The 18,377-nt window shown below is 38.3% G+C and overlaps 1 protein-coding gene and 1 pseudogene across 1 annotated transcript; one reads left to right on the top strand and one right to left on the bottom strand.

Moving 5' to 3' along the window:
• The first annotated feature begins 6,299 nt into the window (after positions 1-6,299).
• LOC148775742 (olfactory receptor 8U3-like) lies at positions 6,300-7,259 on the top strand. Its single transcript, XM_088843572.1, has one exon. It carries the CDS (start codon positions 6,300-6,302, stop codon positions 7,257-7,259), a length of 960 nt encoding a protein of 319 aa, XP_088699698.1.
• A 9,214-nt stretch (positions 7,260-16,473) lies between these two features.
• LOC148775743 (olfactory receptor 5AL1-like) lies at positions 16,474-17,586 on the bottom strand (annotated as a pseudogene).
• Between the last annotated feature and the right edge of the window lie 791 nt (positions 17,587-18,377).

The raw sequence follows: 18,377 nt of genomic DNA on the forward strand, positions 1-18,377 counted from the left end.
AGCCTCCAATTAAAATAAATAAATTAAAAAATTAATCAGTGATTCTATTACCAAATGATTTGGTGTTAGTGAATATGAATTATCTTTCCACAAAATTTACAAGTTCCCAAGTGCCTGTTGCTTGCCTATAATATATAATATGAAAGAAACTAGGTTAGTATTTCCATTTCTAGTCAGGTTGCAAAAATTCAGAATATCTGGGAAAACTAAGAAAAATATAATTTTTTTGTAGCTATCATTTTTCACTTGTCTATTTTTATTGAATAATTGCTGATCATTAAGTAAAGAGAAACTGAAGTCAGAGTGTGCTTAAGTGCCAGTGATGAAACTGTCTCTGTGGGTCTTATTACAAAACTCTTCCCTGCAAACAAAATCCCCTACTGTAATTGCTGAAAATAGATTTACCTTTTAATCAGTTTCAAGGAGACTTATTAAAATGACGTTTCTCGGCTTTTTCTTGGGAATGTATTAACAGAAACAAATTTCAACTAATAATGTTTCAACTCAGGATTAATGAATATGGGGTGCAGTTTGAGTGTGTTGAAGTGATCATCTGATTCCTCAGGGATGAATCTGTCCTCAGCCTTGAAGCATCGTCCTTTGGGAGATCAAACTGCAGACTGCAGTGGGAAGATTAGAGGTTTTGGAGCAGGATGTAAGTTTGACTCAGGCTCATCAATTACCTCCCCACACACACTTGGGAAAGTCATAAACTCTGAGTCCCAATTAAGAAAGAAAAATACTACTTATAACACCAGGCACTTTTGATGAATAAACCTTTAACGGACAGTAAATGAATTTGCAAACTGCAAATCGATGCTGCTGTAATAATTGCAAGTAGAATAATAATAATAATGGTGATAACTGTGACTAAGATTTATTGGGTCCTAATTATGTGCCAAGCAACGTCCTAAAAAGATCTACATACTTTATATTATTATTCCTTACAAAACACAGTGAAGCTGGAAAAATATTCCCATATTTAAGATAAGAGAAACTCAGATAATTTAAATACTCTGTCTTAAGTCACAGCTGATTAAATCATTAGCTAGTATCGAGAATCAAGGTCTACCTGTAGAATGGCTGGATATATCAAAATTAATGCAATCTAAAATTCTCAGGAATGCACTATTATTGTGTCCCTTTCAGAATGTCTAACACAATTCTTGGAAACTTGTGTCATTTGTAGTAGTAGTATAAAAGATGATAGATAGACAAATACATGCTTGCATATACACATGTGTATATCACTAAATTGCTTTACATATCTCAACCAAAGAAGCTATTTTCCTTTCCTCAAATAAATATCCCACTTTGGAATCCCTTATCACACCAACATAAGCCAGAGAGCAACAAACTATGAAAGTACATCTCTAAATTCTCTTGTTTTTGAAGTACACACACATCATCTGTAATACGTATATTTTTTCACTTTGAATTCCATTTTTTTCTATCACATTCAGAGGTGACAACTCTACAGTCTGAAGGTATATATATATATATTTTTTTCTTGTGTGAAGATTTGCTGATCTGAATGATAATAGTTTTAATAAATATGTATTAGCATTTCAAACCACAAGCTGAAACAACTACTTATAGATTTTCAATGATTTTTATCTTTTTACTAAAACAATAATTATCATATAATCAGATTTTTTACTATGGAAATTTTCAAACCTATACAAAATTACAAGATTGATACAATAATTTCCTCTATGAAAACTGACAGCTTCAACATGTCTGTTCATTGTCAGATGTGTTCCATCCATACCTCTTGTTGTTCAGTGGCTCGGTTCATCTCTAGGTCCATTTATGTTGTTGCAAATGGCATTATTTCATTTTTTATTTATGGCTCAGTAGTAGTATTCTATTGTATATGTTTTAATTGTAAGGACATATAGGATGGATAAACAAGGTCCCATTGTATAGCACAGGGAACTATATTCAATATTCTGTGATAAACCATAATAGAAATGAACATGAAGAATATAAAATGCATGCTCAGTCACTCAGCCATGTCCACTTCATTGCAGCCCCACAAACTAGCCTTTCAGGCATTATATATATATATATTTATACACAGAGATATGAATCACTTTGCTCTGCAGAAGAAATTAATGTCAACTATCTTTTAATAAAAAAATTAAAAAAAGAAAATGTGGCATATACATACATAGGAATATCAGCCTTAAAAAGAAATTCTGCCATATGTGACAACATAAACGAGCCTGGAGGATATTATAAGTAAAGTAAGTCAGTTAGAGTAGGATAAATTGCTCATTATTCCACTTATATAATGTATCTAAAATAGTCCTTCAAAGAAATGATCTAATGGCGGTTGCCAGGATCTGGGAGGAGGGGTCAATAAGAGTTGTTTAGGAAAGAAAAGTGTCAGTTATACAAGATGAATAGCTCTAGAGATCTCCTGTAGAACACTTTGTCTATAGTTAACAATATCTTGGTGTGTACTTAAAAATTAAAGTGGGTAGATCTTAAGTGTCCTTACTACAGGTAAAAAAAAAAGAAAGAAAGAAACAGGGACTTCCTTGGTGGCCCAGTGGTTAAGTATCTGCCTGCTAATGCAGGGGACACAGGCTCTATCCCTGGTCTGGAAAGATCCTACATGTTGCGGAGAAACTGAGCCTGTGGACCATAAACTCACAAACTTCTGAAGCCCCTGTTCCTAGAGCCCATGCTCCACAGGAGCACAGCCACTGGAATGAGAAACCCACACACTGCAATGAAGACCAAAATGAATAAATTAAAAATGACATAAAAAAGAGACAAATCAAGGAAATCGTGGTGTCATAAATGACAAGTGAGATAATGTACAACATTTTCAAATTTCAGAGGAATCTAAGCCTTGACAAAATTTTATTGTGTTTATCGATCATATAATAATCACACAAGCTAGAAAGGACTGGTGTCAGTGCTGTGGGAAAAAAACTGGGTGGAAAGGACAAAGGTTAGGAGAAACTGGAAGCAGGGGACAACTTTTTCAGGAAGTTTGTCTACTACTGTGAGTACCATTTTCAAATTTGAAATTGGTTTAAAGTTGATTTTCTAGTTTGAAATTTGTGAAAAAAAAGAACCTGGATTTCACCATTAATGATAACATTTTCTTTACTGTGCAGATTCACCAAGATAGAGTCTGACACTGTGTTCAAGTGGTTCCATTTTTCAGGTAGTTTTTTGGAGTAAATATGTTTATTTTTTTTAATATTCTGATTTACTTCCCTTTTTAAAGTAAATATTTTTTGAATATTCTCTATCATACAGTTTACTGAGTCTTTACATACATTAATTCATTCAATATTCATTAAAACATAAAACATGTTTTACTTGATTTTACAATTGAGGAAGCTGAGATCTAAAAAGAATACGGACATTACCCACATTCCCATAATTTACTCAGAATTTAAATGTTGTTCTCACCCTTTCACAAAACTTGAGTTCTTATTTAAATGAATGAAAGTTTATGGTCTTTGTACATTGCTATCTTTAATACAGCCTACTTTTTGCCTCTGTGGAAATTTTCTGACAGGTACACTTGAAGTATAGTTCTTCAGAAATACAGGTAATTATATATTTTTTTCAAATCCCCAGTATAATTTGTTCAGCTTATCATACTTTGAGTGAAACAGAGAAGGAGATATTACATCTTTCAGATGTCTCTAGAGGTTCAAATTTAGACTCAGAGGGATCTAGGAACTATTAAATCACCCAGACAACTTCGGAATGAGTACATTCGGAGCCAGAATCATGGCTAAGCAGGTGAGGTCATGTGAAGTTTGTAGAGAGAATAGTAAACCGTCCACCTGGAACTTAGCTTTCCACTAGAAACCTTTCTCCTTTATGAACTGCAGTATTAAATGGAATCATAATACCTTTAACATCTTAACTGCATTTCTTACTTTCATATTCTCTGCATTTCAGTCCTTTCTACAGGATATCTATTTGCACTTCAAATGCTTTTAGAAAACTTTTTAGAAGTTTGATCTCCTGAAATTTTGCTTAACTACAGTTTTCATGTTTGACTTCTCTAAACTTCTCTAAACATTAGGTTCATACCAGAGCAAAATGGACATGTCTGCCTGTGCTGTCACCCACTGGGCAGCAGAGCTTGATGGGTTAGGAATATCGGCTCTGCAGTCAAGCAAGCCCAGTAACACCCCTCCTGTACCATCTACTCTCTGCTGCTGCTGCTGTTGAGTCGCTAAGTCATGTCTGTCTCCTTTGCAACTCCATGGACTGTAGCCCACCATGCTCCTCTGTCCATGGGGTTTCCCAGGCAAGAAAACAAGAGTGGATTTCCATTTCCTTTCCTAGGGGATCTTCCCAACATAGGGATTGAACCTGCATCTCGTGCACTGGCAGGCATATTCTTTCCTGCTGAGCCACCACGGAAGTCCCTACTCTCTGTGGCCATAGCTCTAAGCCTGGGTTTTTTCCACTGCTACTCAGATATGATGGGATAGAAATTTCATCAGAGTGTGTTAGCCAGAAACCATACCACAAGTGAATTCAGGTTTTGTACTAGGTAGAGTATCTGATAAGGACAGCCCTCAACTTCAACAGATAAATAATAATAGTATTAATAAATAAAATTTGAAGTATGTAGGAGTTACACACAGTAACATCTCGAGGCTCCTTTTTTTGCTAATATTACATGGTTCTACTATGTGGGAAATAAAGACAGGATCAAAAATAAAATCCAAATAGTTTAACATTGGATTTAGAGAAACTAGTCTTATTTTTTCAGGGCTGTCAGAAATACAAGTAACTGTTCTGAAGCGTTCATCAAGAACTCCTATACATGCTTTCACAAAACTTTGTTTTCAACTGAAGGTAAGTACTTTGGATATTTTAAGCACCTGAAATATATTGACACTTGTTTATAGGAAAAGGTATTTATCTATATATAGTATAGAATAAATTATCTAACAGACTACTTCATTAATGTTATCTCTCAGAAACAAACTGCAAAATGTGGTAAATTTTTGAATTGGAAAATAATCCTAAGTCTCTTTAGTTCTTATGCAAACGAAATTATATTGTCCCATAGATTTGATTAATTTCTTTTTAACTTACATAGCATCAAGTACTTATTTTACAAAAGTAAGCAAGTAAGTCATGCTAGATCATTTTTGTGTTTTAAAGCTTTGGGGATTTACACAAAATTGACAAGCAGGGAAATATAAGTGTACTTTCGTTTATCTATTAGGTATTTTTAACTGCACTGCTACTGCTGCTGCTAAGTCGCTTCAGTCGTGTCCGACTCTGTGTGACTCCATAGACGGAAGCCCACTAGGCTCCCCCGTCCCTGGAATTCTCCACTGGAGTGGGCTGCCATTTCCTTCTCCAATGTATGAAAGTGAAAAGTGAAAGTGAAGTCGCTCAGTTGTGTCTGACCCTTAGCGACCCCACGGACTGCAGCCTACCAGGCTCCTCCATCCATGGGATTTTCTAGGCAAGAGTACTGGAGTGGTTGTTACCAAATCCAAGTTCATTCTGCTTACTGCAAGGCAAACCAATTAACTGTGAGTTTAGGTGTTGAGGCAAGGAAAATTGACTTTATTCAGAAAGCCAGCAGACCAGGAAGATAGCAGACTGATGTCTCAAAATAATCATCTAATCGGGATCTGGATGACAGGTCCTTTTATAGCACAGAGATGAGGGGAAGGTGAAGAAGTAAATGAAAAAGGCCATTAGTTTTGCAATTATCTCCTGGAATGGCAAGCCTGGGGCAGAGGATGTGTTAATTCCTTCCCTCCTGTAGCTATCCACAGGCGGACAGGGTCCTGGACAAATGCACTTTGATTTAACATTCAGGCAGAGGGGCAGGGTTTTCCGAAGTAGACCAATGTGTATGAACAGTATCTTTCAGTGAACAAATGCAACAGAAAACAGAGGTTAAAGAAAAGAAATATATCCAACACGGAGTAAGTTATTCCCTGTAACGTATATACATGGGCACCAAAACCTGGGTGACACCCAAAACACTGGACTGTTACTATCAGTTGTCCCAAGTGCTTTCTTTCAGATACTACTTGATTTTTCATCGGCATCTTCCCATATTTTCTACATCACAAAGCAAAGAAGCGCCGCTTCTTTGTAAAGCAAAGTAAGGTTAAGAAGACTACTCTGAGAGTGATAGATTCCTTTCCCTGGGGTAAGAAGCCACTGGAGAGCGGCAGCTACCTTTTGCCCACAAGGCGGTGTGACGCAGGAGTAGAAGATGCTAATGATCCCCTTCCCCAACACTGGCAGAACAAACTCTACCAAATCCGTCAGATTAAATGGCTGAAGTGAATCTTACTTTTGTCACTGAATTCATTCTCAAGGGAATTACAGACCGGCCAGAGCTTCAGGTCCCCTGCTTCGTGGTGTTTTTGGTCATTTATCTGGTCACGGTGCTGGGCAACCTGGGCTTGATAACCTTGATCAGAATCGATGCTCGACTCCACACGCCTATGTACTATCTCCTCAGTCACTTGGCCTTTGTTGATCTTTGCTACTCCTCTGCTATCACACCAAAGATGATGGCAAACTTTGTTGTGGGGCACAATACTATTGCTTTCCATGCTTGTGCAACGCAACTGGGCTGTTTTCTCACCTTCATGATCACGGAGTGTTTCCTCCTGGCTTCCATGGCCTACGATCGCTATGTGGCCATCTGCAGTCCCCTGCGCTATTCCACACTGATGTCAAAGGGAGTCTGCATTCAACTAGTGGCAGTTCCATATGTGTACAGCTTTCTGGTTGCCCTGTCCCACACCATCATCACCTTCCGTCTAACTTACTGTGGCCCCAATGTTATTAACCATTTCTACTGCGATGACCTCCCTCTCTTGGCTCTGTCCTGCTCAGACACACGCGTGAAGGAAATACTGATCTTTGCCTTTGCTGGTTTTGATATGATCTGTTCGTCTTCCATTGTCCTCACCTCCTACCTCTTCATCATCACCGCCATCTTAAGGATCCGCTCCACCCAGGGGCGACGCAAGGCCATCTCTACCTGTGGCTCCCACATGGTGGCTGTTACTATTTTTTATGGCACACTGATCTTCATGTACCTGCAACCCAAGGCAAACCACTCACTGGACACAGACAAAATGGCATCTGTGTTTTACACTGTGGTGATCCCCATGTTGAACCCACTCATCTATAGTCTAAGAAACAAAGAGGTGAAAGATGCCTCCATGAAAGTCTTGGGCAAAGGTTGTGACACTTTAAAGATATTAAAATTAAGAAAATAGCAATATTGTATTAAATACAAGAAGAAAAATAAGTCAGTCTTTCCCTTCTTGACATTGCCTGTAATTTCTTTACCAGTAAACTGAAAATGTGATTATTACTTCAACAGACCCTGATAATTACTACAAGGACCCAGGTCAATTCTGGAAAGTAAGTTTGATTCTGAGTCCTGCTCAGGACGTAGTAGCATTTAAAGACCATGAAATCATCTTCAAAAGCAAACACAAATATACTCCCAAACACATATACATGTATCCCAAACAAAGGTAGCAGCATCTTTTTCTTAGAACTCAGGACTCTAGAACCAAGACTGCATGAGGTTGAATTCTATCTTCTTCTTTTATTAGCTGTGAAACTCAGGACAATTGACCTGAATTCTGCATGACTCTCTTTCCAACTTTACAAAATAATGGGAACCAAATGGTTGATTGGTTTCAAAGGTTAAACAGGTCAATGTTTATGAAAGGCTTAGAACAGTATCCTATTAGAGTAAGTGATATGCCTTCTAAGTCACTTCAGTCCCGTTCGACTCTTTGTGCCTCCTTGGACTACAGCCTGTCAGGCTCCTCTGTTCATGGGATTTATTGGGCAAGAATACTGCAGTGGATTGCCATACCCGCCAGGGGATCTTCCTGACCCAGAAATCAAACCTGCATCTCATCTGTCTCCTGCAGGCAGATTCTTTACCACTAGTGCCACCTGGGAAGCCTATAAATTCTATGTGTTGTTATATAAATGTTTTTATGTGTAACTAAAAATCAATTAGTTAAGTTCTCAAAAGTTTATCAGTCTTAAATAAGAAAGACAAAGCTTAGTTAGATTTCTACTACCTTCCAGGATTTTAATCACCTAGTTCCACTTAATCTTATATATCAAATCTACTGGAGTGTAAAGTTTCATTTCTAGGTCTCAATAATTTATGAATTGTCTAAGGTCACATAACTAATGATAGGAATATTCTAAGTTCAAATTCAAGTCTTATTTGAAGTCTGTTTTCTTAACACTTTCGATGTTAAGAGTAAAGGGAATATCTTTTTCCAGCGCTTCACTTTCAGTCTGTATGTGCCCCTCATTTCAAGGTGGGTCTCTTGTAGACAACATGTATAGGGGTCTTGTTTTTGATTCATGTCAATGTATGACAAAACCAATACAATATTGTAAAGTAATTAGCCTCCAATTAAAGTAAATAAATTAATAAAGAAAAAAGAGTAAAGGGTATTATAGATTGCACTCTAAGTCTCTCAGTCGTGTCCAATTCTTTGCAACACTTTGGACTGTACTCTACCAGGCTTCTCAGTCCATTGGATTCTCCAGGGAAGAATTCTGGAGTGGGCTGCCATTTCCTGCTCCAGGGGATCTTTCCAACCCTGGGCTTGAATTTGCCTCTCCTATGTCTCCTGCACTGCAGGCAGAATCTTTACCACTAGAGTCACCTGGGAAGCCCTAATTATAGATCATGTGTTATTGTTATTCAGTTTGCTAAGTTTCCTCAGATTCTTTGTGACCCCGTGGACTGTAGCCTACCAGTTTCCTCTGTCCATGGGATTTCCCAGGCAAGAATACTGGAGTGGGTTGTCACTTCTTTCTCCCAGGGTTCTTCCTGACCCAAGGATTGAACTCAGGTCCCCAGCATTGGCAGGCAGATCCTTTAGCACTGAGCCAGCTGGGAAACCTAATTATAGGTTATCTACTTAAATGTGTCATTATCAGATTGTTAAATATATTTGGAAGACATGGTTTATAAGAAATTATATTTTAAAAATGAATAAATTCTTATATGTTCAAATAGTAATATTCTTAGGCTACAATGTCATTTATTCAATCACCCTTATAGGATCATGACATGAAATTTAAAAATTAGTGATTCTAAGTTCTTTCACAACCAAGGTAAGAGAAACCCAAATAAGACGGTAGGTATTGCAAGGGGGCATCAGAGGGCAGACACACTGAAATCATAATCACAGGAAACTAGTTGATCTGATCACATGGACCACAGCCGAATGTGGTCCACTGGAGAAGGGAATGGCAAACCACTTCAGTATACTTGCCTAGAGAACCCCATGAACAGTGACAAAGGGCAAAATGATAGGATACTGAATGAGGAATTCCCCAGGTCGGTAGGTGCCCAGTATGCTACTGGAGATCAGTGGAGAAGTAACTCTAGAAGGAATAAACGGATGGAGCACGAGCAAAACCAATACCCAGTTGTGGGTGTGACCGGTGATAGAAGCAAGGTCTGGTGCTGTAAAGAGCAATATTGCATAGGAACCTGGAACGTTAGGTCCATGACTCAAGGCAAATTGGAAGTGGTCAAACAGGAGATGGCAAGAGTGAACGTCGACATTCTATGAATCAGTGAACTAAAATGGACTGGAATGGGTGAATTTAACTCAGATGACCATTATATCTACTACTGTGGGCAGGAATCCCTTAGAAGAAATGGAGTAGCCATCATGGTCAACAAAAGAGTCCGAAATGCAGTACTTGGATGCAATCTTAAAAATGACAGAATGATTTCTGTTCGTTTCCAAGGCAAACCATTCAAGATTACAGTAATCCAGGCCTATGCTCCAAACAGTAATGCTGAAGAAGCCGAAGTTGAACAGTTCTATGAAGACCTACAAGACCTTTTAGAACTAACACCCAAAAAAGATGTCCTTTTCATTATAGGGGACTGGAATGCAAAAGTAGGAAGTCAAGAAACGCCTGGAGTAACAGGCAAATTGGGCCTTGGAACACGGAATGAAGCAGGGCAAAGGCTAATAGAGTTTTGTCAAGAGAACACACTGGTCATAGCAAACACCCTCTTCCAACAACACAAGAGAAGACTCTACACATGGACATCACCAGATGGTCAACACCGAAATCAGATTGATTATATTCTTTGCAGCCAAAGATGGGAAAGCTCTATACAGTTAGCAAAAACAAGACCAGGAGCTGACTGTGGCTCAGATCATGAACTCCTTATTGCCAAATTCAGACTTAAATTGAAGAAAGTAGGGAAAACCACTAGACCATTCAGATATGACCTAAATCAAATCCCTTATGATTATACAGTGGAAGTGAGGAATAGATTTAAGGGACTAGATCTGATAGATAGAGTGCCTGATGAACTCTGGACGGAGGTTCGTGACATTGTACAGGAGACAGGGACCAAGACCATCCTCATGGAAAAGAAATGCAAAAAAGCAAAATGGCTGTCTGAGGAGGCCTTACAAATAGCTGTGGAAAGAAGAGAAGCGAAAAGCAAAGGAGAAAAGGAAAGATATAAGCATCTGAATGCAGAGTTCCAAAGAATAGCAAGGAGAGATATGAAAGCCTTCCTCAGTGATCAATGCAAAGAAATAGAGGAAAACAACAGAATAGGAAAAACAAGAGATCTCTTCAAGAAAATTAGAGATCCCAAGGAAACATTTGATGCAAAGATGGGCTCGATAAAGGACAGAAATGGTATGGACCTAACAGAAACAGAAGATATTAAGAAGAGGTGGCAAGAATACACAGAAGAACTGTACAAAAAAGATCTTCACGACCAAGATAGTCACGATAATGTGATCGCTGACCTACAGCCAGACGTCTTGGAATGTGAAGTCAAGTGGGCCTTAGAAAGCATCACTACGAACAAAGCTAGTGGTGGTGATGGAATTCCAGTTGAGCTATTTCAAATCTTGAAAGATGATGCTGTGAAACTGCTGCACTCAATATACCAGCAAATTTGGAAAACTCAGCAGTGGCCACAGGACTGGAAAAGGTCAGTCTTCATTCGAATCCCAAAGAAAGGCAATGCCAAAGAATGCTCAAACTACCGCACAATTGCCCTCATCTCACACGCTAGTAAAGTCATGCTCAAAATTCTCCAAGCCAGGCTTCAGCAATATGTGAACCATGAACTCCCAGATGTTCAAGCAGGTTTTAAAAAAGGCAGAGGCACCAGAGATCAAATTGCCAACATCCGCTGGATCATGGAGAAGCAAGAGAGTTCCAGAAAAACATCTATTTCTGCTTCATTGACTATGCCAAAGCCTTTGACTGTGTGGATCACAATAAACTGTGGAACATTCTGAAAGAGATGGGAATCCCAGACCACCTGACCTGCCTCTTGAGAAACCTGTATGCAGGTCAGGAAGCAACTGTTAGAACTGGACATGGAACAACAGACTGGTTCCAAATAGGAAAAGGTGTACGTCAAGGTTGTATATTGTCACCTTGCTTATTTAACTTATATGCAGAGTACATCATGAGGAACGCTGGGCTGGAAGAAGCACAAGCTGGAATCAAGATTGCTGGGAGAAATTTCAATAACCTCAGATATGCAGATGACACTACCCTTATGGCAGAAAGTGAAGAGGAACTCAAAAGCCTCTTGATGAAAGTGAAAGAGGAGAGTGAAAAGGTTGGTTTGAAGCTCAACATTCAGAAAACAAAGATCATGGCATCTGGTCCCATCACTTCATGGGAAATAGATGGAAAACAGTGGAAACAGTGTCAGACTTTATTTTTTTGGGCTCCAAAATCACTGCAGATGCTGACTGCAGCCATGAAATTAAAAGACACTTACTCCTTGGAAGGAAAGTTATGACCAACCTTGATAATATATTAAAAAGCAGAGACATTACTTTGCCAAGAAATGTCCGTCTAGTCAAGGCTATGGTTTTTTCCGTGGTCATGTATGGATGTGAGAGTTGGACTGTGAAGAAAGCTGATCACTGAAGAATTGATGAGTTTGAACTGTGGTGTTGGAGAAGACTCTTGCGAGTCCCTTGTACCACAAGGAGATCCAACCAGTCCATTCTAAGGGAGATCGATCCTGGGTGTTCATTGGAGGGACTGATGCTAAAGCTGAAACTGCAATACTTTGGCCACCTCATGCGACGAGTTGACTCACTGGAAAAGACTCTGATGCTTGGAAAGGTTGGGGGCGGGAGGAGAAGGGGACGATGGAGAATGAGATGGCTGGATGGTATCACCGACTCTGTGGACATGAGTTTGAGTGAACTCCGGGAGTTGGTGCTGGACAGGGAGGCCTGGCGTGCTGTGATTCATGGGGTCGCGGAGAGTTGGACACGACTGAGCGACTGAACTGAACTGAAAGTTTTTTTATTATTTTGACAGTTCATAAAACTTAATTAAATTACTGATTTAATATTATCATTTTACCATTTTGGAAGGTGATTTTGGCAGTTACAGTCGTTATATAAAATACAGTTTGAGGTTTATAATGTTGTTGTTGTTTATTTGCTCAGTCATGTCTGACTTTTTTGTGACCCTATGGATTCTAGCCCACCAGGCTCCTCTGTCCATAGCATTTTCCAGGTTAGAATACTATAGTGGTTTGCCCTTTCCTTCTCCAAGAGATCTTCCCAATCAGAGATCAAACCTGAGTCTCCTGCATTGGCAGCTGAATTCTTCACCCCTGAGCCAATGGGTAAGCCTTGAGGTATATTGTACAAGGGAATTTTTCTGCCTCTGCACTTAATTTGTAAGGAACCCATGTATGTTGCCATGAGGTGTGTTTGGAACCTTGTGAGTTGAATAAATTCTCAGATTTTTAAATCAGGTTTCCCAGAGAACATGGTGCTTCTATTCGCGGCACTATGCCTTGTGAGTGCATATTTATATGATGGACATTCACACATATGCTCACTTTTCACATGCAAAACACATAGAAACTACACATGAAGTTTCTCTTTCACAGGTAAAGAAGTTCACACCTAAAGAACCTTAATGCCTCACTTGAGGAACTCTGATCTTCTGGAGTTTCACTCTACCTTTTTGCTTCCAATGATCATTTACAACAGCAATGTTGAAACACTAATTGGAGTTTTCATGTCTATGCAATTTTAATCCCTTACCATTAGCAGTCATTTCATAAAGTAATCCTGACTTTTCTCAGGGAAATTCAAGAAGAAATTCACATATAATCAATAGTTATGTTATTCAGCTTCTTCCTAAACAGACACATACAATTCTGTGTGGCCTTTAAAACTGTACTGTGAAACATCATTCCCGCAGCTAAAATATCATAACCCACATTCTTAGGCAGTCTTAGGAGCAGCACTTCCCCAGGTCTATCCCAGGCCTGCACTCACTCTAGCTGAGTCAACCTGCCAAAGTTACCAGCTGCAAGCAGTAGACACAAGAGATGCATCCACACAAAGATACTCCTTCAAGACAAGGAGAGGTAGATGTTTTGCTTAATTCGTAGAAACAGAAATCAAATGTCAAACGTAATGAGGAGACAAAGGAATGAGTTCCAAACAAAAGAGCAAAATAAAACCCCAGAACAAACCCTAATGAAATGGTCTTTAGATAAGTGTTTACCTGATGAAGAGTTCAAAGAAATGATCAAAGGAGGCTCACCAAACTCAGAAAATGAATGGAGAGATTCAGTGAAAAGTATCAACAGAGACAGAAAATATAAGAAAGAACCAACAAAACTGAACACAATAACTGGAATTTTAAAAGATATATATATATATATATATATATACATGAGAGGGAATCAATGTTAGAGAAAAATGATTTGGAAGATAGAATAGTGAAAATCACCCAATAAGAACAGCAACAAGAAGAAAAAATTTATAAAAATGAGGAACGTTTAGGGGACCTCTGTGTCAATATCAAGTATAATAAGATTCACATTAAAGGGGTCCCTGAAAGAGAAGAGAGAGAGACAGGGGCAGAAAATGTATTTGAAGAAATAATATATACAGGTATTCTTTTCTCCATAGCTCCAGATATGTTTCTAATGAGTAATCATGTTTAAAAACAACTGGAATAGATGATGATCTCTTGTTTTACCTCGTTCGTTTCACTTTTTACATTTCATTTAATTTATGTTTTCCAATTTCTCCATCTCTTCTTCTTTTTCTTCTGTGCTTTCACATTTTGTTTATTTGGTTCTTTTTTATATCATTTTTTTCTTTTTTTTAAACTTATTTAATTGGAGGCTAATTACTTTAAAATATTGCATTGGTTTTGCCATACATTGACATGAATCCGCCCTGGGTGAACATGTGTTCCCCATCTTGAAACCCCCTTCCACCTCCCTCCCTATAAACCTTTATCAAATGTAATAGAAAAGCTTTTCTATACACTTATATAAATAATATATATATATAATATATGCATTTTAGAAAAATTAGAAATTTTTGCCTAACTAAAAATTGATGACATTTGATTCTACTTATTTTACTTTGAATAGAATGTTAAATTTCTAATTAAAAAATAGACATGCAACAAAAGTTTACTGTGTAGCAGGGAACTATACTCAATATCGTGTAGTAACCTATAATGGAAATACTTTCAAAAATAATATATTTGTACATATATATATTTTAAAAAGGCAGAAAAGTACCCTAACCTGAGGAAGAAAACAGACCCTTTGGTGCAGAAAGCAATCTCCTCTCAATTCTTTTCAGTTTCTTGAGTGACAATTGAATGATTTTAAAAAGGACAGCACACTTTCTTTACAACTTATTTTTACATGATATATTTAAACAAAGACCATCACTCACTTATATAATTTATTTACTAGCAACAAAGAAAAAGAATAAAAATATCTGACATTTATTGAGTGCTGGCTATTCCTTCGCCTGATTTTGAATTTTAGCAACTGATTTAATCCTCTTCAGTCAGTCAGTTCAGTTGCTCAGTTGTGTCTGACTCTTTGTGACCCCATGGATCGCAGCACGCCAGGCCTCCCTGTCCATCACCAACTCCCGGAGTTCACACAAACTCATGTCCATCGAGTCAGTGATACCATCCAGCCATCTCATTCTCTGTCGTCCCCTTCTCCTCCGCCCCCAATCCTTCCCAGCATCAGAATCTTTTCCGGTGAGTCAACTCTTCGCATGACGTGGCCAAAGTATTGGGAATTTCAGCTTTAGCATCAGTCCTTCCAATGAACACCCAGGATTGATCTCCTTTATGATGGACTGGTTGGATCTCCCTGCAGTCCAAGGGACTCTCAAGAGTCTTCTCCAGCACCACAGTTCAAAAGCATCAATTCTTCGGTGCTCAGCTTTCTTCACAGTCCAACACTCACATCCATACATGACCACGGGAAAAACCATAGCCTTGACTAGACGGACCTTTCTTGGCAAAGTAATGTCTCTGCTCTTTAATATGCTATCTAGGTTGGTCATAACTTTCCTTCCAAGGAGTAAGCGTCTTTTAATTTCATGGCTGCAATCAGCATCTGCAGTGATTTTGCTGCCCAGAAAAATAAAGAATGACACTGTTTCCACTGTTTCCCCATCTATTTCCCATGAAGCAATAGGACCAGATGCCATGATCTTCTTTTTCTGAATGTTGAGCTTCAAGCCAACCTTTTCACTCTCCTCTTTCACTTTCATCAAGAGGCTTTTGAGTTCCTCTTCACTTTCTGCCATAAGGGTGGTGTCATCTGCATATCTGAGGTTATTGATATTTCTCCCAGCAATCTTGATTCCAGCTTGTGCTTCTTCCAGCCCAGCATTCCTCATGATGTACTCTGCATATAAGTTAAATAGGCAGGGTGACAATATACAATCCTGATGTACTCCTTTTCTTATTTGGAACCAGTCTGTTGTTCCATGTCCAGTTCTAACTGTTGCTTCCTGACCTGCATACAGGTTTCTTAAGAGGCAGGTCAGGTGGTCTGGGATTCCCATCTCTTTCAGAATGTTCCACAGTTTATTGTGATCCACACAGTCAAAGGCTTTGCCCAAGATAACAGCTATTACTTGGAAAAACTAAAATTGTTAGCCAAACTGTGTGAAGGAAGAGTCCATGTTCCTAATCACAATTGATAGAGAACAAGCAAGGAGTTATATGGCAGGAAAGAGCTCCAGGGAACTAACCTGCCACAGGGTCAGGATCAGTGTCACCAAGGGCTCAATGTCAAGGTGGCTCTCTGATGCTACTCTTTGAGCTGAATGCAAGAAGAGGAGTGTTAGGAAGATTATTCAGTGTGTTGAAAAAAAATATTGCTATTAATCTTTGCCTTATTTTCCAGATTATCTATGCAGCAAACTTGAAATATAAGGTACCAAATGTTGGTCTATCGAAGTATGACCCATATGACACAGAATTCAGACAAAGTCACTATGCCTGATGTCCCATTTGTTTACTTATAAAGATGTCTTTTCAAGCAGATGAAGATATCGCCATCTCTGGTTCTCTCTCTATCTTTCCTGGTTTGTCAGTTTTTTTCCCCTTTTACAATTTAATACCTCAGAATTTACAAAATGCCTTTCGCGTGTAAATCACCAAGAACGACAGAGTGGGTAAGACATATTGAGTAAATATCAACATGGAAGTGAGGAATTTGGCTCTATCATTTATCAGCATTTGGACTCTAGATAAGCCACAACTCCAAGTCCTCTGATTCCTCCCTGTCCTTGATTGTTTCAGTAATTTGAAAGCCAAATGCAACTTTTCTACAATATATTCAGTGCATTCTTTACTTCCTGATTCCTCAGGCTATAGATCAATGGGTTTAACATGGGAATCACTACCATGTAGAACACCGAAGCAAATTCATCTGTGTTCAGAGAATGGCTTAATTGGGCAGGAGATACATAAAAATATGGTGCATAAAATATGGTGGTGGAGGTGAGAAGGGAAACACAGGTAGAAAAGGCTTTCCTTCAGTGGAACAGATCCTCAGAATGCAGAGGATGAAGATACAAGAAATGGTCACGATCAGTAGAGAGCAAAGGGTGTTGACCCCAGCAGTGGTCACCAGCATCAGCTCCTTGACGGGAGTGTCAGAGCAAGCCAGAGTGACCAGGGGAACATCATCACAGTAGAAGTGGTTGACCCTATTGGAGCCACAGAGAGACAAGAGGAATGTTGCGATTGTCTGCGCAAGACCCACAGCAAATCCATAAATATATGTGCTAGCAGTGATCCGATTCCAGGGTGTTTTAGGCATGAGGATGGCATACAGTAAAGGATTGCAAATGCAACATACCTATCATAGGCCATGATTCAGAGCAAATACTGTTCACAAACTACTAATGTGATGAAGCAGCACACCTGAATGGCACATGCATAAAGTGTTATACTTTTAACTTTACACAGAAAATTCGCCAAGGTGTTTGGGCTGACAGATGAAGTAAAAGAAAAATCAATAAAAACCAGATGGCTGAGAAAAAAATACATGGGTGTATGAAGCTGCGGGCTGACTTGTATTAGCACAAACAAACCAAGATTAGCCGGGACACTACCAAAATAGATTACTAGGAATACACCAAAGAAAGTGGCTTAAAGTTCTGAATTATCTGTGAGTCCCAAGAGGATAAACTCAGACACTGCAGAGTAATTGCCTTTTGCCGTAGTAGAGATTTAATATTTTTGGTTAACAATAAAACCCCCTAGAGCACACAATCTGAGTATTCTTGTCTCCCTTAGAGATAATCAAGCAGATGTTGGGAACTGATTTTGATCTACCCTGATTTTATGTTGGACACATTCAGAGGAGACACTCCATGCAAATTCTGGTTTCAGAATGAAGTGATTTGTTCTCTACAGAATTTCCAAAGTATGAAATTCTGTGGGGTTTGGAAAGATAGAAAGATGGCATTTTATTTAAAATCTAACATAATTGAATAATTTCTTATCTATTTTTAATAAAATAAAATAAAGACAGTGATTTGAGCACAAATAATTTTTTAAATTATTGAAATACTTTAAACAAACATGCTAATTCTTTGAAAATTGTTAATTAACAAAAAACAATAAATCAAAAAAATAATTTCAGAAGGGGTAGTATGAAAGGTAATTTTAAATTCTGACCATCTCTAGATCACCTGTTCAGGATGACTTTTATTTTATTTTGTTCTCTTACTATGATTTCTAGTTTTCTTTCAATTACTATGTAATATTTGGGAATTAAAGGGAGAAAAGCCCTTAGAAACATAGATAGTCCTGCTTTTTCTGAAATATGCATGGGATGATTCAAAATACATTAAAATAATTCAGAAAACATATTTATCAAGTGGCTCCTAACATCTAAATGCAAAACAGGAGAAGAAAAAAAACTCAAGATAATTTTGTAGAACTATAAACTGGTTTCTGGCTTATTAAAAGAAACAGCTTTTAGTGATCTTTATTTGAGCAGATATGTTTGGCTT

This window comes from Moschus berezovskii, chromosome 14 (assembly GCF_049115385.1).
Source record: "Moschus berezovskii isolate FMDL1 chromosome 14, NW_MosBer_1.0, whole genome shotgun sequence".
NCBI lineage: Eukaryota > Metazoa > Chordata > Mammalia > Artiodactyla > Moschidae > Moschus > Moschus berezovskii.